This window comes from Bos indicus, chromosome 6 (assembly GCF_029378745.1).
Source record: "Bos indicus isolate NIAB-ARS_2022 breed Sahiwal x Tharparkar chromosome 6, NIAB-ARS_B.indTharparkar_mat_pri_1.0, whole genome shotgun sequence".
Classification (NCBI taxonomy): domain Eukaryota; kingdom Metazoa; phylum Chordata; class Mammalia; order Artiodactyla; family Bovidae; genus Bos; species Bos indicus.
The window spans coordinates 93,925,415-93,951,122 of NC_091765.1; the positions used below are offsets into that span (position 1 = coordinate 93,925,415).

At 42.9% G+C, this 25,708-nt stretch overlaps 1 protein-coding gene across 2 annotated transcripts in view; it reads left to right on the forward strand.

Moving 5' to 3' along the window:
* FRAS1 (Fraser extracellular matrix complex subunit 1) overlaps positions 1-25,708 on the forward strand; it is a 534,964-nt gene that overhangs the window by 501,927 nt on the left and 7,329 nt on the right. For both annotated transcript variants that reach the window (XM_070791638.1, XM_070791639.1), the window contains 6 exons: positions 2,744-2,894; positions 4,754-4,861; positions 6,590-6,749; positions 10,854-10,970; positions 17,562-17,728; positions 24,122-24,327. In XM_070791638.1, the coding sequence (XP_070647739.1) occupies positions 2,744-2,894; positions 4,754-4,861; positions 6,590-6,749; positions 10,854-10,970; positions 17,562-17,728; positions 24,122-24,327 (909 nt within the window). The remainder of the gene's footprint in view (positions 1-2,743; positions 2,895-4,753; positions 4,862-6,589; positions 6,750-10,853; positions 10,971-17,561; positions 17,729-24,121; positions 24,328-25,708) is intronic.

Consider the following 25,708-nt stretch of genomic DNA (forward strand, 5'->3'; position numbering starts at 1 on the left):
CTTCCCAACTCAGGGATCAAACCTGGATCTCCCACATTGCAGGCAGATCCTTTACCGTCTGAGACACTAGGAAAGCCCAACAAAATAAAACATTATAGCAAGAAGTCACAGTCGTAGGAGGGCCATTAATATCAGAGGGACTAGGCTAATGCATCCTCATGGGAAAAACAATTCTAAAGCAGGTGCTACCCAATTTTAAGGAGTTATCTCAATGAACTGAGAAAATCAAATATTTGTTTTTCACTTCAAATCAGGTTTAACCACACTGAAAGAGGGGAACCTATAGAGGGACTTACACGTAATCATTTGAGGAAAGTTTCTTTGATTAAAATTTGTTTCCTTGAGATGCCTCTTGGTTTGGTTAATTCTCATTTTGTATACACTATCGCCCTCTACTGAATAGAATTTTAAGGCACTCTGAGGTTTCCTTTTGCTTCTGCAGTTGCATAACCTACATTCACTTTCAAATATGCAAAACTCAGTGATTGGTTCCTTCTTTGGCCCCTCAAAAATTATTCTTCTTTCTTCTCCCTGACTTTAATTATAGTTTTGGATATCTTTATTCAGAATATGCTTAAAAATGATAAAGACAAGAAATTCTTATTATATATGTCCCACTTTTTAAACCAATACATATATACCACAGAAGTACTTCTTTGCTGTCTGTTTCTTTAAAAATAGATGAAACAAGTGGTATATGGTGGGAGAAGGCAATGGCACCCCACTCCAGTACTGTTGCCCGGAAAATCCCATGGATGGAGGAGCCTGGTAGGCTGCAGTGCATGGGGTCGCTAAGAGTCGGACATGACTGAGCGACTTCACTTTCACTTTCCACTTTCATGCACTGGAGAGGGAAATGGCAACCCACTCCAGTGTTCTTGCCTGGAGAATCCCAGGAACAGAGAAGTCTGGTAGGCTGCAGTCCATAGGGTCGCACAGAGTCGGACACGACGGAAGCAACTTAGCAGCAGCAACAACTTAAAACTCGCCCTAGTTCCTGTCTTTCTTTATCAAATATTGGCAGAATTAGAGAAGACTTAACCTTGCTGAACCTCATCTGCAATGGTCACTAGTAATCTCAAGGCGGGACAGCACCTAGTACAAGGTCTGCCACAAAAGAGCTGTGCAGTAAATATTTATGAGAGTTGTTTTTTCCTAAGGATTAATAAGTAATATGAAGGTTAATGGAGAATAAACAGAAACAGAGGAAAAATAATTTGACCAGTGAGCTAGAAAATTTATGGAGGGTCTAACATCAGCAATGGTGAAATTAGGGCAAATGTATTTAGTAAAACCTGTACATAAGGGGACAGAACATGATGTGAGATCCAGATAAAATCAGAAAATTTCCCAAAGAAGACAGAGTAAGATTTTCCCAAAAGATTTTTAAGTGCATAAGGAATTAATGGAGCCTTTTGGAGAACTTGGAATCCAACTTTAAATCCCTGACAATTTTGAATATGAAAGAATACTTTGGAAATATAAAGTTTCAATGTCATAAGTATTGATTAAGCATTTGGCTCTTTCCCTTAACTACCCATGGGAAGATGTTTCATTGTATATTCAAACAAAATTATATGTAAGTTCTATAATGTATTACCATATATGGCCAATGACAAAATATAATTGTTTTAAAGTAAGCTTTTTTGTTATAAAGGAAATATGTATTTATGACAGAAAATACAATATACATCTCAAAAATGAATAAACCAACTCCCTGACCCATATACACAGCTTCTCCATGAAGGCTTCTGCTCATATTTTGTTATGTCTCAATCCAAGTTTTGTTAATATTGTAGTAAATGAAAATAATAGAGCCAAATTAATGGCAATAAAAGGAACTCCTTCAGAAAAAGTGTTTTCTTAGAAGTATGGTGTGCTGCCTTTTCAACATTATTTCAACAAAGCATTGAATGAAATAGGAAGTTATCCAACTGTGAGCTGTCCGTTGGTAAGTTTCGTAGTATGATATCCAAATCCCAAGACCTTCTTTCCTATTGGAGAAGGTCTGCATACTCACTAAGACATCCAAGTCAGCCTCACGTTCGTCCTAGGATGACGGGCATCCTCCCATTTAGGGTTGCTTTATGCTCTCCTATGGCTCTCTGAAAACTATGGTCAGCTAGGGACTGTGTGCTGACAGTAGATCCCAGATCTGCCCAGATCCTTTGGGAATAACTGTGATGCCTTAAAAATCTCAACCAAGGCTTCCAGCAAATGATCAGCGGAAGGAGAGCTTCTCATACTTCAAAAGTATTTTTAGGGGACTGCCTAAGACTCCCTGCTCCCAATGCAAGGTCCCAGGTTCCATCCATGATCAGGGCACTAGATCCCACATGCTCCAACTAAAGATCCCACATGCCTCAACAAAAATTCGGCTCAGCCAAAATAAATATATAAAAAAAAAAAAAGTGAAGTGTTTTTAAATATTACCTCTTTGAAAAAGTCTTCTCTGATTATCTTATTGAAAGAAGCATCCTGACCACTTCCCACCCTTTATTTTTCACATTTATATATCTCCCCTACTAGACTGTAGGTTCCATAAGGCAGGGATTTTAGTTTTTTTCCCACTGTTAAGGACCCAGTATCCTAGCTTGGTGCCTGGCACAATCATGAGTGCTTGATTAATACTGAATAAGTGGCTACATGAGTGAATGAAGATGGAACCAATATGAGATGCTCATCTATCTCTTCATCCCGGGGAGAAATAACCCTCTCCGTGTGCACCCCGCTTGCTCGGCAGGTGAGAGACTCGGCTCAGTCCTTCCTGACTGTGCACGTGCCCCTCCACGTGTCCTACATCTACGTGACGGCCCCCCGGGGCTGGGCCTCCTTGGAGCACCACACCGAGATGGAGTTCTCCTTCTTCTATGACACTGTTCTCTGGAGAACAGGTATACTCACTGACATCTTAACAGGTCTTACCTTATGCTTAAGCAGCATTTTTTTTTTTAAGTATTGCGTTTTAATGGTAGCTGCATTCCTCATTCTGTTGTCCTATATACAGACAAAGTAGAGCCACCTAAAGTGTAGAAAAGATACAGATCTGTGGTTTCCGAGAAAGACTGATGTCCGTAGATGTTAATGCTGGAAGGCCTCCACCATCACGATAAATTCAGTCCAGGGAGCCAGGGACGCAGAGTAGAGGATGGCAAGTGATAGACAAGTCCCATACTGCGGAACAAGTGTGTGTTCTTTTGGAATATAGTCATGTTCATCTTCTCCTAGGTAAAAATGATGTGATTCTTGTTGTTTAAGGAGAACAGAGTCTTGAAATCAGATACACAGAAATGGAGAAATACATCAAGAATAACCTGGGTTACTTTATTCATTTGATATCGAGTTTGCTCTTTTGTTGCATCCTTAAAAGTTGGAATTTTAACCCTACTTTTACTTCAAAGATGGCAATGCTGAATTTTTTCAATTACCTTCACCCCAGGCTTATCTGTGTCATTGCTCTCCTTGAGAGGAGGCCCCCCCACAGAGCCTGGATGGGTGGTGATCCTTCAGCTAAGATCCTCAGCCCTCTCTCTTCTGCCTCTCTCCACCCACCTTCTCCCACTGCCACCCCATGAATGTCCCTTAAAACTCCATGATTCTCTCCTCCATTCACTCCAATGGGTCCGAGTTGATTTTTTATATTTTTTTTCTATTTTCAGTGTCCTCTACTTCAAACACAACCCAAGCTCATTTCCTCTTATTGTATTGCTCCCGTTCCTCCCCCTTCCCTGGTGGTGATTTACTTGATCAGAAGCAGTTACTCATCTGAGTAGATTTCTTTAGATGGGGCTTCACTTCTACTAATGGAAAATACAGTCCTTCCTTCTGTTAAATCAAATCATTTATTTACATTATATTTCTCATCAGAAATAACCCCAGGGAGTTTTCACACTCTGGGTCAGATAATTCTTGAGCTGGGGTTTTTTTAAACTTTCTTCCCCACTTCTTTGCTTCCCCTTTAGGTTTTGGCCATACTGAACTCAATGGGTGTCATGTTTGCAATTGCTCTTATTAAAGCCACAGTGGACTCATATGCTGTCATGTGTGACTAGCTTTCTACAAGCTAACCTGTAATTCTCTATTGCTTTCAATATGAAGTATAGCCACCAGAACATTGGTTATGGTTCTCTTAAGTCCTGAAAGATGTTCTGGTGAGGAAAAGAAAATACAGTCTGAAGCAGACATGCTGTAACCGCATCCTGGTGTAAAGTTAATAGTAAGAAGGTTTAGGGACCATTTTTTCTGTGCTCTGAGGTGGGACCCTGTACCTGCTCTAAAGTGACATCTGCAGGTATAAAGACTATGTCAGAAGAATAGAATTGTGAAAAAGAACCAAATTGAATGAGCTGTTTTACAACGCTGACTGGCACACATCTCTAAATAGACTTTGTTGTTGTTCAGTCACTAAGTCCGACTCTTTGCAGCCCCACGGACTGCAGCACGCCAGGCTCCCCTGTCCTTCACTATCTCCCAGAGTGTGCTCAAATTCATGTCCATTGAGTCGGTGATGCCATCCAACCATCTCATCCTCTGCCACTCTCTTCTCCTCTTGCCTCCAATCTTTCCCAGCATCAGGATCTTTTCCAAATAGACTCTGTGTTCACGCAAGTATGTAAATTTGTCCTAAGTTACATTCAAGTAAGTGTGTGGCTCTACTTAGAGGTGTCCCTGGGGTAACTCATGTATAGGCTACTGTCTGGGAGCTCTTCTCCAAGCCTTCACGTGAATGTTCTGTGTGTGGTTGCCTACCCAGGAATCCAGACGGACAGTGTGCTCTCTGCCAGGCTTCAGATAATAAGGATCTACATTCGAGAGGATGGCCGTCTGGTTATTGAATTCAAGACCCATGCCAAATTCAGAGGTAATATCAGTGCTGTTCTTTTCCTCAAGTTTTTTTTTTAATTATTATTATTACTAAGAAATGTTTAAACATAGAGAAAAGTTGAGAGAATAGGACAATGAAGAACAAAGCCAACAATTGTTAGCATTTTGCTATGTGCATGTATGCACACACACACACACACACACACACACATATTCCCATTTTTTTGATTTGAAGATAATTGTAGGCATTTGAAGATAATTGTAGGCATCATGCCATGTTACCCTAAACACAGTAAGCCCCTACATACGAACCTTTCAAGATGCAAACGTGTGTCTAGTTCCAGCAAGAAACCAAAACTTAAACCATCAATATCAGGCATGAGTGACATTGCTACTTGCCCTCTGTCTCCTATTGCTGACGATCCTTTAGATCTATCGTCTCCCATCTCCTCTCTCTCCTCCAATCAGTAATTCTTTTTGCCTGTTGACTTGATGCCAGCCGTTTTACTGTACTGCTGTACTTTCCAAGGTACTGTACTGTAAGAATAAAAATGTTTTCTATGTTTTGTGTTTGCGTTTTATGTGCTATTTGTGTGGGAAGTATTATAAACCTATTACAGTACAATACTATGTAGCCGATTATCATGTTAGTTGCATACCTAGGCTGACTCCGTTGGACTTAGGAACAAACTGGACTTACGATCACAGTTTTGGAAGAGAACTCATTCGTATGCAGGGGCTTACTGTACTTCAGTAGACACCTCCTGAAACAAGGACCTTCTCTTACACATCACAATAGCATTACTGTGGCCGAGCTATTTCACACCAATCTAATAACATCTAGTTTCTATTCGTGTTCCCTCCATTTGTGTCCCACAAATGTCTTTCATACCTATTTTTATATTTGTTTATATTTGCTTTGCATCTGTTTATATGAAACAAAAGTGAATCCTATCAGGATCCATACATTCCATTTTGGCTGTTATACCTCTTTAGTCTCTTTTAATATAGAATGAGCCACCCTAGTGGCTCAGTTGGTAAAGACTCTCCCTGCAGTGCAGGAGACTTGGGAGGATTCCCTGGAGAAGGAAATGGCAACTCACTCCAGTACTCTTGCCTGGAGAATTCCATCAACAGAGGACCCAGGCAGGCTACAGTCTGTGAGATCACAGAGTCAGACACAACTGACTTTTTTTTACTTTTTTATTTTTTCGATACAGAATAGTTTCCCTACTTTTATTTATTCATGACACTAAATGACTGTACTTTAAAAGAGTGGAGGTGTCTTACTGAGTAACCCTTACCTTTTTAAGGATGTTTACAATTGCCTCCTTCCACAAAGGACTTGAGTGGTCCTAATGAGATTTTTAAAATCTGAAATTGATATTTCTATTTATGAACTACTGAGATCTTTCTGCCTCCAAGAAACATGTTGGTTATAGTTCAAAGCTAAGTGTGTTCAATGTTCATTGTCACATAAGTACTGATATTGTTGTGAATATGCTCATTAGTGCCATTTCTACAAGGCACATTCATTATTATTTATAAATATATGTAACCCTAACAATGATCATGAGTAGGGTGATGGACTGAGGTAAGAGGCCATGCTGTCCCACCCAGTGTGGGATATATTCTCAGAACCCGGTGGGTAGGTATAACCTTGATTTTTTTATAGAAGAATATTAATTCAGTTTCAAGGCTTTTATAGGGGATTGACCACAAGCAAACTTACAAATAAGTGTCTGTGTGTTTCCCCTTGAAATAGGACAGTTTGTGATGGAGCACCACACCCTCCCTGATGTGAAATCATTCATACTGACTCCAGACCACCTCGGAGGAATTGAATTTGACCTGCAGCTCCTATGGAGTGCTCAGACTTTCGATTCTCCTTATCAACTCTGGCGAGCTACAAGCTCTTATAACAGGTGAGTACAGGATGGAGTTCAGGGGTAAATCTGATACATTTTCTGTTTCTTTAAGGGCTTTTCTTCAAAAGCTAGAAGAAAACTTTTAAAACTTTTCTATTTTAAAAGTGGGATAGACAGAAGTAGCCATCTGGCAACTAGAGAAACAGATGTAGCTCAGATCAGTTTCTGATGTATAAATTGGACAGGGATCACCCTTATTTCAAGAGTAAGAATAGGCAGGATGCACATCAATTTTTCTCACATCACATTAGCCAGAACTTAGTCACATGGCACATCTACCTGCAAAGGAAGCTGGGAAATGTGTCCAACTAATATCTTAGTACAATAAAGAAATTTCATTCCAGTGATCACAACCAGGACAAAATCCAGGATCATTAGTTATCAGGTCCAGATGTCACCCCTTACAATTCAATGTCCTGTAAAATAAACAAGATTTAGTCTTCTCCTACACCCGATATAGAGGTAGAATGAGATTGGAATAAATACAGTCAGCTATTCCATTTGTAAAAGGAAAGAATAGGACAAACAAAATGAAAACTTTTACCATTAAAAGAATAATGGAACCTATAGTAAATATTGTTAGCCCCATTTTGTAGGTCATGAAATTAGTACCCATCTTTAGCATGAAAATCTTATTATTTGCAATTAAAAAGTGACAAATTGTCTTAAGAATAATTTTTTAAAATTTTATTTTAGTTACAAATGTTTGGTCTTATATCAGATTTTTCTTGTACATCCTGATTCCTTTGAAATCAATATATAACAAAATAACCTTTATTGTGTTTCCTAGAACCTCATGAGATTGTGCGTGTACTTATCCCAATTTATAGACACGGAAATGGTCCTCTTTAAATCCTTTGCTGACTCCCCACTACTTACCAAATGAAGTCCAGCTCTTTGAGCAGGACCCATATCCTTCCCTCTGAGCCTTGCCTCAAACCCAGCCTTCTAACCACGTGTGCTCCCAACCTCTGAATCCACCAGCCCATCCATACCTCTTTGCTTTTATAATCTGCCTACCCTTCTTGTTCCTTTCCTCCGGCACATCTCAAACTTCTCTGAGCTCCAGCTCAGATATCAACCCTTCCAAGAAACCTTGGCTGACTCTCCATGCTGTGTTAGAATCTCCTCCTCCTGATTCGCGTGTTGTTCTAGCTTTTACTGTAACACAGCTCAGCATATTATAATGCTCTGAGACCCATTTCCATTAGATTGTGAGCTTCTCAAGGGTAAGCCCCAGAATTGCATGTTTTAGCACACAGTAGTTCCTGAATAAGCATCCTTTATGAGCTAACATTTGCGGTAAGGAGATTAAATCCGTAGATAAATGACAAAGCAAAGAATAACACCAAGCGTTCTGTGCTGTGTACACCATGAGCCATGCCGAGCACTCAGACCACAGCTGCTTAGGGTTGGGAGACCATAGCAGCTGGGGAACTGACCAAGGCTTTTCGGGGAGGCTGAGCAACTAATGGGAGACTTCTAGTTTTCAGAAAAGAGGGGCAAAGAACCACAGGATTAAAAACCTACCTCCAGACTGTGTTGGGCATGTTTGTAGGAATAGTCAGGAAATTGACCTAACTCATATTCAGGGGTGGGAAACGTAGGACTACAGCCTGGGGAGACCATGCTGTTTGTCTTGCATTCATTTGTTCAATAGATATTTACTGAACTTTTACTAAGAATACATCGGTGGACAAAATAAAAATCTCTGCACCCACAGGCAGACATAATGAATGAGTACAGTATCACATGTTAGACGGTGATGTTGTGTTGTTGTTGAGTTGCTAAGGCTTGTCCGACTCAGCGCTATGGAAAAATAAAAGGTGGAGAGCAGGGTAAGGGGAATCAGGAGTGGAGGGCATCGTAATTTGTTGGTTAGGAAGTTCAGCCTAGGCCTCATTAAGAAGGTACATTTGAGCAAAGACTTGAAGGAAACAAGGGAGCTCACTGTGCAAATTATCTGGGGGAAGGGGTTCCTGGCAAAGTTCCAGAGTTTGACAAAATTTTGGTGGCTGGAATGGAGTGGATGAAGAGGGGAACAAGAGACAGGGTCGGGCTGCTGTGGAGCCTTGAAGGCCAGTGTGAGGACTTTTTCACTCTAGTGCAACAGGAGCCACTACAGGTTCGAGGGGAAGAACAACAGGATCTGGCCTTTTTGTTTTTGTTTTAATTGGAATATAGTAGTTTTACAATGTTGGATTAGTTTCTGCTGTACAGCAAAGTGAACCAGCCACACTTATACATATATCTCTTCTTCCTTGGATTTCCTTCCCATTTAACCCATCTCCCCCACTTAAAAATGGGTTTAACCCATTTCCCATCTGCCACAGAACACTGAGTAGAGTTCCCTGAGCTATACAGTAGGTTCTCATTAGTTATCTATTTTATATGTAGTATCAGTAGTATATATATATCAATCCCAATCTCCCAATTCATCCCATCCCATCCCTATCTTCCCTTGTTATCCATATATTTATTTTCTACATCTGTGTCTCTATTTCTACTTTGCAATGGCCTGACTTTTGGAAAGCAGGAGTCAGGCATGGACAGTTCTGCCTAATTAAGTATTCCTATTAAGAGCTACTATTCACATTACACAGGTCAATTTTTGTGTAAGTCAAAGATAGTATACAAGATCTCATTTCCGGCTGGTTCCAGCTTTGGAGGAAGATAAGAATTGAGTGAAAAAACTGCAAACATGTAGACCTACAGGCATACAAACTTCCAGGGCACAAAGGGGCTTAGAAATCAAGCCCTGAAAGTTTGCCTGGTTTGTCTAAAATTGTACAGCCATGGCAGAAGCAAAGCAATGGCAGAGTTAGGCTGTCTCCCCATTTCCAGCCTGGGCCATCTCACTAAACTGACCCCAGGCTGTGTCCTGAAAGTTGTATTTACTTATTTATTTATTAAGTGTAAGTGTTAGTCACTTAGTCGTGTCCAACTCTTTGCGACCCCGTGGACTGTAGCCTGCTGGGCTCCTCTGCCCATGGAATTCTTCAGGCAAGAATACTGGAGTGGGTAACCAATCTCTTCTCCAGGGAATCTTCCTGACCCAGGGACCGAACCCAGGTCTCCTGCATTGCAGGCAGATTCTTTACCGCCTGAGTCACCAGGGAAGTTGGCTCTTTATTTATTTACTAAATCTTTGCTATCACTTTACTAATAAACAGACACAAATAATGCCGAAGAAATGGTCAAAGAAGGAACATGGAGAAAGTGAGGACTAATCACAAATCATGCTAGTTAGAATTAAGATTCACAGCCCTGAGCTCCTCATTCAATAGGTGGCAGCCTCCCAAGGCCCTTGAAGAATCTTCCTGCCACTTCTGGCTGTCTGGCTGCCTTTCAGGCAGCCTGCCAGGGGCTGGGCTGCTGGATGACAAGTGTGGGAAATGAAGTAGGTGAGGGCTACCAAGGCTCTGTACTCTCAGGGTCACGACCTACAGAATCTCATGCCTCACTGTAAACATAGAAATTCCCAGCAAGTCATCTCCCATGAAAAGTGATCCTGTTCTTCAACTTCGTTTAAAGGATGAGAGTTTGGGAGAGAAGTCCTGAAACTGAATGCTAATGAAGTGGGGGTGGCAGCCGTCTCTGGAGTGGGGTTAGCTAACCCGCAGACCTTCACTACCTTTTCAATCAGAGCAGCAGCAGCTGCTGGCTCGGTCACATCTCAGTAAACAAAGTTTTTGCTGTCCAGAACATGTAACAGGGTGTCCGTCAGCAAGAAACACTCAACAGACGTCAAGTCAGTTTCACGGGGGTGTCAAAAAGGATGTGGCCAGGTCTGTTTTGCCCTCATTGGAGCCTTTTAGATTTTTATCAACAGTGTGCCTTCTCAGCATTTCTCATGGAAAGGGCTTGAATAAATGAAAAGAACTCTATTTAACACCTCTGGCTAGTACTCTGAAGTGTGTTAGAACAATCACAAGTGTGATGAATTCCTGAAAATCGTGTCTGCAGACTCCTGAAGTTCTTGGTTGGATGCTGAGCACAAGTATCATCTGAAAACTTGTCTACTGAAGTCAGGGTATTTCTGGATAAGTAAGTAATCTCTAAATCCATCTCTCTAACTGCAATCTGCCTGCCTGTTTCCAGGAAGGATTACTCCGGGGAGTACACCATCTACCTGATCCCTTGCACAGTGCAACCCACGCAGCCATGGGTGGACCCAGGAGAAAAGCCTCTGGCCTGCACCGCACACGCCCCAGAGAGGTAGGGAGAGAGGATTGATCCTCACTATTTGTGAACTTACCTACTCACTGACATTTATTTGTGACCCCGAATCCAATTTTCGTGGTGCTATCCTGATCATTCCCTGACCGGCAGAGTGATGAAATAGCGGTCATCTGAGCCAGATTCCCAGCTCAGACTTCTCATCCTGTGAACAAGTGTCCCTTTTACAGTCCATTTGCTGCCAGGTTTTTCAAATTTTTGTCCCTCGCATTGGTGGTTTTGCTGTTTAAAATGGCTCCCCAGCAGAGCGCCGAAGGGCTCTCTCGTTTCCTGCATACAAGAAGGCGGTGATGAGCCAAATGGAGTGTTAGATGAGCTTCATTCCATCATGAACTTCAGGAATCAACAGTATATATCAAGTAAGGTGTCTTTAGACAGAAACACGCATAAAACAGAGTTAGGTATTGATCACTGATGAAAATGTTGAGAGCAGAGGCTGCAGGAACTTGACCCCTGATTTCCCCCCAGGGGCAGCTGTTCACAATTCATTCATTCCATGTTCATTGCAGCTTTATAGAATGTAACTACCATGAATAATAAGAATCAAACTGTCCATCAGCCCATCCCCACCTCTGACCTGAGCCTGTCCTCATTGTGCCGATGTTCATTCATTCGGCCCGTATTTATTCAGCTCTTATGGTGTCCTTGGCTCTAGTCTCAGCATGGAGACTCTAGCAGAGGACTTAAAGTCACTGCTACTCTCAAGCAGTTCCTATAGAATAGTGCCACCTTTCTAGGAGCTAAGCAGAGTGACTGGAAAACGTTTCAGAGAGAAGGCATTGCAAACAGAATCTGACATTTATCATTAAGAGAAGATGAATTGGAAAGTGACTTTCAAATTAAGAGTCTGAGACTTGGCCATTGGATTTGGCCACGCAGAATTCGTCCATAATATTGATACAGGTTAGGTTCAGTGGACTGAGGAGGATGAGGCCTGATTAGAGTGGGTTCAAGAGAGAGAGGCAAGAACGTGGAGATAAAAGGGACAAAGCGATGCTGCAGGAGTTTTGTTATAAAAGGTTTCAGATAGAGGAGCATTAGTGGAGATGAAGGATCGAAGGAGGTTTTGTGTGTGTGTGTTTTAGGTGCAAAATATTTCAGGATGTTTGTGTGCTGGTGAGAATAGCCCTATTGGTCTGTTGGGGGAAACAGACAATGCAGTGGAAGAGGGAAGATGTGCAGAGCTGAGTCCTCGAGTGGAACAGGGGACAGACCCAGCCACGCGGGGATGGGCCAGCCTTAGCCAGAAGCACAGACACTTCATCTACTCAGAAAGGAAGGCAGGCACAGTCTATGCATACAGGTGAAGGGAGAATTAGGAGGTTGGGAGGGTAAGGATGACCAAGGAGACCTCTGATTGAGTCTGTTTTCTCCATGAAATGAGAAGTCAAGCACAGCTGGAAGTAAGGACCAGTGAGGTTTGAGAAGAGAGGAGGAAATGAAATAGAGTCATCTCTGAGAGTGGAAAGTAAGTATGGTAGAGAGTTACTGACAGCAGATCAGCAGTGCTGAGAGCCCTATTGAAATTTTTTTTTTTTTCAAAAAAACATTTACTTATTAATTTGTTGGCTACATTGGGTCATAGTTGCAGCTCAGGGGATCTTTCGTTTCAGAGCACGGACTTCTCTCTAGTTGTGGCATGTGGACTTAGTTGCCTGGAGTAACGTAGGATTCCCCGACCAGGGATCGAACCTGCGTCCCCTGCATTGGGAGGCAGATTCTTAACCACTGGACCACCAGGGAAGTCCCTGAATTGTCTTTAAATTACCATTAAATTACTTATTAGTGTAAGATGACTAGTATGTATTTAAAGCACATACAATCTGATCAATTTTGACATATATGTACTTGTGAAATATCACCACAATTAAGATGGTGGTGATGTCCATTTTCTTTAAAAGTTTCCTCATGATCCTTTGGTATCCCCCCTCCCATCTCCTCCCCACACCCAACCCCCTTGGTATCTACTGATCCTTCTGTCGTTACAGATTAACTTGCAATTTATACTAATTTATATAAGTGGCATCATACAATACGAATTCTTTTTCTCTGACTTCTCTTGTTCGACATGGTTATTTTGACTCAGTCATGGTGGTTGTGTTATCAGTAGCTTGTTCCTGTTGCTGCTGAGCTGTATGCCATGGTGTGCACACACTATAGTTCATTTATCAAATCAGTTCGTTGATGGACATTTAGATTATTTCCAGTTTGGGCTGTTATAAATAAAGTTGCTATAAGCTTACATAGATAAGCCTTTCTATGGACACATGCTCCCTGTTTTCTTGTGTAAATGCCTAGGAGTGGAGTGGCTGGATTTTATGGTATGTTTAACTTCTTAGGAAACTGGCACACTGTTTTCCAAAGTGTTTATAAATGTGTAACTGTGTGTGTATCCCCACCATGAGTGTGTCAGTTTTCCAGGTCTTCTGCATCCTGGTAAATGTGGCTGCAGAGAGCCTGGTGTGGTTGAAGAATTAATGAGTGGGATTAAAAGAGGTGAACTGGAAAGATAAGAAGTGGTAGGTAGAGAGTGAGACGTGTGAAAGCAAGGTTTTATGGAAGAGGTGCCTAGTAGGATGGTGGAGCATGGATAGCTACAGTGGAGAGGAGCACATGCTCTTTGGAGTTGAAGACATCAAGGGACTGAGAAGTTAGTGGGGTGGATGTTTCATCCATTGAAATCATTGAGACTGAGGGGAGGAATGATACAGGAGAGCCTGTAGTCAGTCAAGTGTGGGAGGGGCGGTGACCAGAAAAATAGTGGCTGGCTGCAGTAAGGAAGAACAGAGGGTAAACTGTCTGAAGAGATATGCTGGGGAATTTTTTATTCATGTAATCAATTTTTATTTTATTTATTTACTTCTTACTTTCTCCTTCTGGCTGTGCTGGAAGGCCCGTAGAATCTTAGTTCCCCAGCTAGTGCCCCCGGCACTGGAAGCACAGAGGCTTAAGTACTGGACCACCAGGGAAGTCCCTGTAATAATTTTTTTTAAATTATGAAATGTTTTAATACCCAGAAGACCAAACATCATGGATATATAAAACCTCAAGAACATTACCTAGTAAGAATTATAACTGCAATGAATGGGGTATCCCTTGCACTATGATCCTGATGCTAAGTGAATAATAGTAAATACCAGTGGTATTAGTGTCCGTGTGTGGAGTGCAAGGAGATCCAACCAGTCCATTCTAAAGGAGATCAGCCCTGGGATTTCTTTGGAAGGAATGATGCTAAAGCTGAAACTCCAGTACTTTGGCCACCTCATGCGAAGAGTTGACTCATTGGAAAAGACTCTGATGCTGGGAGGGATTAGGGGCAAGAGGAGAAGGGGACGACAGAGGATGAGATGGCTGGATGGCATCACTGACTCGATGGACATGAGTCTGAGTGAACTCCGGGAGCTGGTGATGAACAGGGAGGCCTGGCATGCTGCGATTCATGGGGTCGCAAAGAGTCCGACACGACTGAGCGACTGATCTGATCTGATGGAGTGCAGACTATGTGCTGGGCTCTGTACTAAGTTCTTTTTTAAATTTATTTATTGATTTATTTTAATTTGAGGCTAATTACTTTACAACATTGTAAGTTCAAGACTCATTACAGTGATCGCCCTCAAGATTGTTTACTGTATTTCCACTTAATAACTAATGGAACTGGGAGTCGGAAAAAAAAAAAAGAAAATATTCCTGGTACCTTTTAAATACCTTCAATGCACCTTTCAGTTGTACTCTCCCCTAAGAGTGCACTAAGAGTACACTAAGCTCTCCACTAAGTTAACCACTAGCCTGGTATTTGTACTTATCATCCCTTGTTTTGGGTTTCGCTTGTGGCTCAGATGGCAAAGTGTCTGCCTGCAATACAGAAGACCCGGGTTCAATCCCTGGGTCAGGAAGATCCCCCGGAGAAGGAAATGGCAACCCACTCCAGTAGTCTTGCCTGGAAAATCCTATGGACAGAGGAGCCTGGTAGACTACAGTCCATGGGGTCGCAAACAGTTGGACATGACTGGGCGACTTCACTTATCCCTTGTTTTGGCTTATGGTTCACCTCATATTTAGGTCTTCCCTATAGCTCAAACAGTAAAGAATCTGCCTGCAATGCAGGAGACCTGGATTCTATCCCTGGGTCAGGAAGATCCTCTGGAGAAGGGAATGGCAATCCACTCCAGTATTCTTGCCTGGAGAATCCCACGGACAGGGGAGCCTGGTGGGCTACAGTCCGTGGGATAGCAAAGAGTAGGACACGACTGAGCAACTAACACTACTACTACCTACCTCATATTTACTTCTACCTGGTTTTGCCTATTTTTGAACTTTATATAAAATTTTCAGACTGCGTGAATTCTCTCTGTGGCTTTTTTTTACCTCTCAGTGAATCGTTCGTTGATTCATAAGTGAAATCAGCACAAATGTTGATCCATGTAGCTGCTGTTTGTCTTTCAGTGCGTTAAGGTAGTCTCCATAGGAATTGCCCCCGATTTATTTGACCACTCTGGTTTATAATCCCAGATTATCTCTGTTACTCCATGCGTCTCGATGTGTCTCTCTTAGTTAACATGTGTGAGAAGTTTCTCCAGGGTAGGTGCTGGATTTTTTTTTTTTTTTTTTTTTGAGAAGAGAGAGGAATGATGGTTTGAAATGGCAAAAAGGAGCAAAAAAATCATTAGCCCCACTTCTAGTCCCGGAGTTGGTGAATGTGGAAGTCTGCAGGTGAAGAGTATTGTTGGGTATACTGAGGCATTGGGGTTGGATGTCCTTGTCTTACATCAGGGAGATCCTTACCTGTGGGTTCCCCATTATTCCCAGGGTGAGCCTCCTTAGGCCTAACTGTACATTTGATCATCTCCACATCTTTTGATATGGCTTAGTATGTATGCAATAGGACTCCAAGACATACACAAATATCTAGTCTGACTCAGGAAATTCAGACTTAATTCAAAAGAATTGTGTCTCCTGTTATGCCCATTTTTGTGAGGTCATTATAACCTTATAAATTATGATTATCATCATCTCAATCTGATTATTCATCCTTTTTAATCAGTAAGTATTTATCCCATATCTTATGGCCTGGCACTGTGTAGATTCTGGTAATACCAGTATCAACCTATTTCCCTGAGTCAGGTAAATGAAGTCTTGGTACAATGAATAGTTATATCAAAGCTGTTAAAACAGGGTCAGCCCTGCTTTGTGTGGGTTTCTCCTGTACCCCAAACTCCTTCCACACCTCAGCCCTCTCAAATCTCTGCCCAGAGCAGTTCAATTAAAAGTAAGGAATGGTCAGACAGACTAGTTGGAAGAATAAAGCATTGAAATTACCACTTGTGCATTGTTCAGTCATTGTTCAGTCACTAAGTCGAGTCTGATTCTTTGCTACTCCATTAACGGCAGTATACCAGGCTTTCCTGTCCTTCACTATCTCCCAGAGTTTGTTCAAACTTGTGTCCATTCAGTCAGCGATGCCATCCAACCACCTCATCCTCTTGTGCATTGTTCTTTAACAAATATATGTGTTAGGAACTTGGCTAGCATCAAAGGTACAGTGGTGAGCGGATAGATGTGGGCTTTGACTCTATGGAAATTGTAATGGGTGAATCAGACTTTGATCACACATTTAAATAGAATAGCAAGCCACAATAAGTACTATGAAAAAAAAAAAAACAAAACTGCACAGTGGATTGAGAGCAAATAATAAGAGATCTGACCCAGCCTGGGAGGGAAGAGAAAGAAGGTAAGCTTCCTAGAAAAAGTAGTGTTTGAGATCTGAACAGTAAGAGTTCTCTAGGCAACGGGTGGTAGCACACAAGGAGGGAGCATTCCAGTAGAAGGTTTGTCAAGGTCAAAGTCAGAAAACTAAATTCTTTACCACTAATCTCAATTTGAACCTCAGGGCATTCCAGAATGAGAGGGCCAGGAAAAGCAGAGTGTAGAAGAGTCTAAAGACCAATTAGATTATTCCTGCTCCAAAGGGCTGATGAACCTCATAAGAACTTGAACTAAATGAAGTCTCTCGCCTGTCAGTTCAGTTCAGTTCAGTCTCTCAGTTGCGTCCCATTCTCCAACCCCATGACTGCAGCATGCAGGCCTCTGTCCATCACCAGCTCCCAGAGCTTACTCAAACTCATGTCCATTGAGTCAGTGATGCCATCCAACCATCTCATCCTCTGTCGTCCCCTTCTCCTCCTGCCTTCAATCTTCCCCAGCATCAGGGTCTTTTCAAATGAGTCAGTTCTTCGTGTCAGGTGGCCACAGTATTGGAGTTTCAGCTTCAGTGTCAGTCCTTCCAATGAATATTCAGGACTCCTTTAGGATGTCCTGAATATGATATTATTCCTGATCTCCTTTAGGATGGACTGGTTGGATCTCCTTACAGTCCAAGGGACTCTCAAGAGTCTTCTCCAACACCACAGTTCAGAAGCATCAATTCTTCGCCTCTTGCCTTATACCCATCTCTGTATTCACCAAATGTTTTAGCACCTACAGCAAAATGCAGGGTGGGAACAGGAGGGCAGCCCAAAGGACTGATGAAAAATCAATCCTACTCTCAAGGAGCTCTTGTTTTTCTGCATTTAGATTCCTGATACCCATCGCATTCCAGCAGACCAACCGCCCTGTCCCTGTTGTGTATTCGCTCAATACTGAATTTCAGCTCTGCAACAATGAGAAGGTGTTCCTAATGGACCCCAACACTTCTGATATGTCACTGGCAGAAATGGATTACAAAGGAGCCTTCTCGAAAGGTAAGTGTTCCCTTCACCCAAAGACAGGGACTCAAATGGACTTGAGAAGCTATTGGATAGGTCTCCTAGCATCTCTGCCTGTCGGCTTTCAGTCAGCTCTCCAGGGAAGAGTCCCCTAGGGCTGGTTCCAGGGCAGCCAGGGTTTAGTCAAGGAATAGACTCATATTCTTCCTTCAGGTTATTTCAAAATAAGATCATATTCTTTGTGCTATAATGGTCAGCGATGTGATGAGTGTGAAAGTGCTGATGAGTAGTAAGAACACAGGGGCTTCCAGCCAAATTCTAATGCATTGTCTAACTTTGGGTGAATTGCTTCATCTCTCGGTTCCTGAGATTGCAATATGACTGCCTGCTGCTGCTGCTGCTAAGTCACTTCAGTCATGTCCGACTCTGTGTGACCCCATAGACGGCAGCCCATCAGGCTCCCCCGTCCCTGGGATTCTCAAGGCAAGAACACTGGAGTGAGTTGCCATTTCCTTCTCCAATACAAGAAAGTGAAGAGTGAAAGTGAAGTCACTCAGTCGTGTCCGAGTCTTAGTGACCCCATGGACTGCAGCCCACCAGGCTCCTCCGTCCATGGGATTTTCCAGGCAAGAGTACTGGAGTGGGGTGCCATTGCCTTCTCCATATGACTGCCTACCAGCCTCAAAACTACACCAAATGTCCATGTCTTCTTCAGCAGGCTTTCTCTACTTGAAATGGTTCCTTTGCCCTCTCCCTGCTCCAGACACAGCTTCCTTGACTTTCTTCTTTTTCAGATCTCTATCTAAATGCTAACCTCCCCAAAGAGACTTGCTTTGACCATACCAGTCAATCTAATATAGGTTTTCGTATCTTTCACTTTCACTAAATGTTCATTTTTTATAGTACTTCTCACAATTTTTAATATCATATTTCTTTACTTATTTATTGCCTGTCTCTCCCACTAGGACACAGATTGTGATTAAATATCAAATTTTCACATGATCCCCCCAATGCCTAAGTGCTCAAAAAATATTTTTTGAATGAATAAACTATAGATGAATCAACCCATCATCTTTTCTTCCAGTTTCTCTCTTCCGCCTTTTTCTTACTTTTAATCTTTTGCTCATATCTGAGTGTTTTTTCTCTCATCCTAAAAACATATCCCATAAGAGAAAATCTCTCATCCCTACCTCTTGCTCAAACTTCAACCCACATGTCCTCTTTTCTTTCCTCTGAGAATCTTCCTGAAGGAGTGGTGAACAGACACTGTCCCCATGGCCCTTCTTCCCAGTCACTCCTGCGTCGTCTGCTGCAGACTGGCTTTGTCCTACCACAGCTCAGAATTCTCTCTTGTCCATGAGGCTGGCTTTGTCCTACCACAGCTCAGAATTCTCTCTTGTCCATGAGGCTGGCTTTGTCCTACCACGGCTCAGAATTCTCTCTTGTCCGTGAGGCTGGCTTTGTCCTACCACAGCTCAGAATTCTCTCTTGTCCATGAGGCTGGCTTTGTCCTACCACGACTCAGAATTCTCTTGTCCATGAGGCTGGCTTTGTCCTACCACGGCTCAGCATTCTCTCTTGTCCGTGAGGCTGGCTTTGTCCTACCACGGCTCAGAATTCTCTTGTCCATGATACCAGGCCCGTGGATTTTGACACTTTGTTTGGTTTCCTTTGCATCAGCCTCTCCTGACGCCATCTTGCCTTTCTGACCATTTCCCCTCCTGGCCCTCCATCCTCTGCCCTGTCAGTATGGCTGTCTCCACATTCCATGCTTGGCTCCTTCTGTTCTTACTTCAGTGCTCCTCCAGTCACCCCCATGACTTGGCTCCTCCCTGTCCTCTGAACTTCCTAACCTCCTGCTACTCCACAGCCGCTCCATGAAAATTAACCTTGTCCCTGGTCTCCTCTGAGCTTCTCTTCCACACGTCCACACACAGATTGAAACTACCAAACCTCTCCAAGTGATGGCATTTAGACACCTTGTTGTCATTGTTCCATTGCTCAGTCATGTCTGATTCTTTGCAACCCCATGGACTGCAGCACGCCAGGCCTCCTGTCCTTCACTATCTCCCTGAGTTTGCTCAAACTCATGTCCATTGAATCTGAGCAGACTCAAATGATGCCATTCAGTGATGCCATCCAACCGTCTCATCCTCTCTCCCCCACTTCTCTTCCCGCCCTCAATCTTGCCCAGTGTCAGGGTCTTTTCCAATGAGTCAGCTCGTCGCATCAGGTGGCCAAAGTATTGGAGCTTCAGCTTCAGCATCAGTCCTTCCAATGAATATTCAGGACTGATTTCTTTTAGGATGGACTGGGTGGATCTCCTTGCAGTCCAAGGGACTCTCAAGAGTCTTCTCCAACACCACAGTTCAAAAGCATCAATTCTTTGGCGCTTACCTTTCTTTATAGTCCAACTCTCACATCCATACATGACTACTGGAAAAACCATAGCTTTGACTATATGGACCTTTGTCGGCAAAGTCATGTCTCTGCTTTTTAATACACTGTCTAGGTTTGTTATAGCTTTTCTTAAGGGGTCTAAAACTGGACTCATCTCCCCCCAGAAATGTTCCTCTCACATTCACTGCCCCACTGACTGCATCAGCAAGCTCTAGGTGGCCAGCCAAAGATCTCAGGGCCAATGCCTATTTCTCCTCTACCTCCTGTACCCCACCCCTGATGGTAATAAGATCCCAACTCTCAGGCATTTCTTCCTTCAGTCCCTTTGTTGTTGTTTAATCTCTCAGCTGTGTCAGACTCTTTGTGACCCCATAGAGTATAGCCCGCCAGGCTCCTCTGTCCATGGGATTCTCTAGACAAGAATCCTGGAGTGGGTTGCCATTTCCTTCTCCAGGGGATCTTCCTGACCCAGGGATTGAGCCCACATCTCCAGCATTGGCAGGTGGATTCTTTACCACTGAACCACGAGGGGAACCGTCAGTCCCCTTGCCTCACCACTATATTTTGCTCATTTGCTTGTTTTTACCATTTTTAAAACTGGATTATAGTTTCTTTGCAAGGATGTGATGAATCGGCAGACTGGGATTGACGTACATACTCACTGCTATATTTGGATACCTATTTCTTGCTAGAGCATTACAATAACTCTCTACTTGTACCTCTAGTCTCTCTGTCATTATTCTCCATGTTTCTAAACTCTAGGTGTGTTGATATTAAGTCCACATTTAAAACATTCCAGGGACTTCCCTGGTGGTCCAGTGCTTAGGACATTGAGTTTCCACTGCAGGGGGCACAGGTTCAATCCCTGGCTGAGGAACTAGGATCCTCCATGCCATCTTGCACAGCCAAAACCTTTCCATGTTCCCTACTACTCCGGTACTCAAGTCCAGAATCTCGGCACTGTTAATCAATTTTCCCAGAGCCCCTTCCTCCAACCCCTCAGCTCCCAACACTGGCCTGCCTGGTGCCACAGGAAATGCTCTGATGTGCATTCTGAGTCAGACGGATCTGTGTTCACATCCTTCTCCCACATGTCACAGATATGAAACATTGAAAAAGTTATTTAACATAGGGGCACTAATTGAACCCAAAGTAGGGAAAACCACTAGACCATTCAGGTATGACCTAAATCAAATCCCTTATGATTATACAGTGGAAGTGAGAAATAGATTGAAGGGCCTAGATCTGATAGACAGAGTGCCTGATGAGCTATGGAATGAGGTTCATGACATTGTACAGGAGACAGGGATCAAGACCATCCCCATGGAAAAGAAATGCAAAAAAGCAAAATGGCTGTCTGGGGAGGCCTTACAAATAGCTGTGGAAAGAAGAGAAGCGAAAAGCACAGGAGAAAAGGAAAGATATAAGCATCTGAATGCAGAGTTCCAAAGAATAGCAAGAAGAGATAAGAAAGCCTTCCTCAGTGATCAGTGCAAAGAAATAGAAGAAAACAACAGAATGGGAAACTAGAGATCTCTTCAAGAAAATTAGAGATGCCAAGGGAACATTTCATGCAAAGATGGGCTCGAAAAAGGACAAAAATGGTATGGACCTAACAGAAGCAGAAGATATTAAGAAGAGGTGGCAAGAATACACAAAAGAACTGTACAAAAAAGATCTTCACAACCCAGATAATCACGATGGTGTGATCACTGACCTAGAGCCAGACATCCTGGAATGTGAAGTCAACTGGGCCTTAGAAAGCATCACTACCAACAAAGCTAGTGGAGGTGATGGAATTCCAGTTGAGCTATTTCAAATCCTGAAAGATGATGCTGTGAAAGTGCTGCACTCAATATGCCAGGAAATTTGGAAAACTCAGCAGTGGCCACAGGCCTGGAAAAGGTCAGTTTTCATTCCAATCCCAAAGAAAGGCAATGCCAAAGAATGCTCAAACTACCGCACAATTGCACTCATCTCACACGCTAGTAAAGTGATGCTCAAAATTCTCCAAGCCAGGCTTCAGCAAAATGTGAATCGTGAACTTCCAGTTGTTCAAGCTGATTTTACAAAAGGCAGAGGAACCAGAGATCAAATTGCCAACATCCACTGGATCATGAAAAAAGCAAGAGAGTTCCAGAAAAACATCTATTTCTGCTTTATTGACTATGCCAAAGCCTTTGACTGTGTGGATCACAATAAACTGTGGAAAATTCTGAAAGAGATGGGAATACCAGACCACCTGGCCTCCCTCTTGAGAAATTTGTATGCAGGTCAGGAAGCAACAGTTAGAACTGGACATGGAACAACAGACTGGTTCTAAATAGGAAAAGGAGTACGTCAAGGCTGTATATTGTCACCCTGCTTATTTAACTTATATGCAGAGTACATCATGAGAAACGCTGGGCTGGAAGAAGCACAAGCTGGAATCAAGATTGCTGGGAGAAATATCAATAACCTCAGATATGCAGATGATACCACCTTATGGCAGAAAGTGAAGAGGAACTAAAAAGCCTCTTGAAAGTGAAAGAGGAGAGTGAAAAAGTTGGCTTAAAACTCAACATTCAGAAAACGAAGATCACGGCATCTGTCCCATCACTTTATGGGAAATAGATGGGGAAACAGTGGAAACAGTGTCAGACTTTATGTTTTTGGGCTCCAAAATCACTGCAGATGGTGACTGCAGCCATGAAATTAAAACACGCTTACTCCTTGGAAGGAAAGTTATGACCAACCTAGATAGCATATTCAAAAGCAGAGACATTGCTTTGCCAACAAAGGTTCGTCTAGTCAAGGCTATGGTTTTTCCTGTGGTCATGTATGGATGTGAGAGTTGGACTGTGAAGAAGGCTGAGCGCCAAAGAATTGATGCTTTTGAACTGTGGTGTTGGAGAAGACTCTTGAGAGTCCCTTGGACTGCAAGGAGATTCAGCCAGTCCATTCTGAAGGAGATCAGCCCTGGGATTTCTTTGGAAGGACTGATGCTAAAGCTGAAACTCCAATACTTTGGCCACCTCATGCGAAGAGTTGACTCATTGGAAAAGACTCTGATTCTGGGAGGGATTGGGGGCAGGAAGAGAAGGGGACGACAGAGGATGAGATGGCTGGATGGCATCACTGACTCGATGGACGTGAGTCTCAGTGAACTCCAGGAGTTGGTGATGGACAGTGAGGCCTGGCATGCTGCGATTCATGGGGTTGCAAAGAGTCGGACAGGACTGAGCGACTGATCTGATCTGATCTGAGCAGGAACTAAGAAGAAGTAACTACACCAGGACTGGTACCCTTCCAGCATTTCGTATTTTGTACATGGACTTGCTTTTACCTGGGATGCTCTTGCAGCCTCTCCCTCCCGACTCAGATGCCCCAGCTGACCACTCATGGTTCAGGATACAGCTCAAATGTCATCTCCTCTTTATACCCTTCCATAGTGCTCTCCAGGCAGACTTTGGTGCTAAGCCCTCATTGTCAGCTCTGTGCTCATTTGATGTTGTTGACCCTCCTCTGTGGTGAGGTAACAGTATCGCACGGTGGTTAACAGTGTGGGTGTTTCAAACCAAGCACCTTCGACTTTGAATCCCACCCTCACCACTTGGTGACTCTGTGACCTTTAACAAATCACCTCACCACTCAGTGTCCTCATCTGTAAAATGGTGAGCACCTCCTGAGTTCTCCCATGGGAAGGACTTGGTAAAGTACCTTGCCAGGAGTATGAGTTCAATAAATGCTAGCTGCTTTTAGCAATTGCTTCGCTTGTATTTCTGCCCTCTTAGCTGTGTCTCACTGACCTTTGTATCCCTTGCACATGAGGGAATGCGTGCCCTACCCTAAATAGTTCAGGAACATTTCCTGATTAAAGGAAACAATGCATGAATCAATGTGTATTTTAGGGGCACATGGACCCCACAGCTCTTCATAGAAAGGTACTTTTGATTCTGAAGAAGCGTGTTAAAGCCTTCCTATCCTTGACACTATTTTTTTTCCCTCTTTCTTAAAGTCTGACCTAATTAAGCCTTGCAATCTTTTCAGGTCAAATCCTCTATGGCCGAGTACTTTGGAATCCAGAGCAAAACCTTAATTCTGCTTACAAGCTCCAGCTGGAGAAGGTCTATCTTTGTACTGGAAAGGATGGCTACGTGCCTTTCTTTGATCCCACAGGGACCATCTACAATGAAGGGCCACAGTATGGATGCATTCAGCCAAACAAACATCTGAAACACAGATTCCTGCTGCTGGTATGCTGTTTGTGTTAAAGGGCTGACACACGGATAGATTTCCTCAGCTATAAATTTTGCCTAATGCTAATAGAACCCCACACTCGATGGTTTCTACAGATACTGTTATTGTTTTGTTGATGTTGTCTCTGTCAGCTTAATTCTAGCACATATTACAAAGCTAGTGATAATTATAGTGGGTAACAATGTTACCAACCCAGGTCTGGCTGCTTGCCACTGAAAAGCCAGTAAAAAGGTTGGTGGAAAGGAAAGTTTGCTTTATTTTGGATGCTGATAACCAAGGGCAGATGCATGTCTAACGGCCAGTTCTTCCCCTGACAATCAGGGAGCAAGAGCTTTTATAGACAGAGGGAAGGGGTTACATGCAGAAACAGTATGGTCAGCTCTGACAGTCGTCAGTGGTCTGACCAGAGTCATCTTGATTGTCTTGAATACTGTTAGTCTTCAGTTCTAGAGTTCATTTGTTTCCATTTCTTTGCAATCAGTTCTCAGACCTGTGGCAGTTTGTATCATGGCTACAGTCTGGTCATCATGTACTTAACTTCTTCCACCTGGTGGGAGTTTCAGTAACTACAAGACACCTCACAGGATATGGCTCAGAATATTATCTGTAGCCCTTGGTACTGCTGCTGCTGCTAAGTTGCTTCAGTCATGTCCAACTCTGTGCCACCCCATAGACGGGAGCCCACCAGGCTCCGCTGTCTTGGGATTCTCCAGGCAAGAGTACTATAGCCCTTGAGAAGGAGCTAAAGGTCTTTGACTGTGCTTAATGACTACATTATTATTTGGTCTCCTTTGATTGTTTTCCTTTGTTTCTGCATTTTCTCACTTCTCTGATGAAACGTATTCTTTGGCCAAAGTTCTTCCACAGACACAGGGCAGACTGAGGACGTGGAGGCAGGGGAGGGGCAAGGACCAGAGGGTCCTGCTCCATTTCAGCAAGACAAGCTGTCACTGACATTTTAGGAAGAGGAAAGACTAAGACAGTATTTCTCAGTGTGTCCCAGAGACCCCTCAATATATCCCCAGTATTCTTTCCAGGCCTCCATGAGCTCAAAACTACTTTCGTGATGATATGATGTTGCTTGTTTTTTTCACACTCATTCCCTCGCACTTGCAGAGAGTATGCAGGTTTACTGATATGGAATCACAATTTGTACTGTGCCTAATCTTTAAAAAACACCACCTCCTGAGGTTTGATTTAGTATCAAAAAAGAATGTGCACAATTATCTGAAAAAGTTATTCAAACATTTCTCCCCCTTCCAGCTATTAATACATAAGCTTATGTGAGGCCAGATTGTCTTCACATACTTCAGCCAAAACAACATATCACAACTGATGGAAAATAGAAGCAATTATGAGAATCTACTTCTTTTCTAG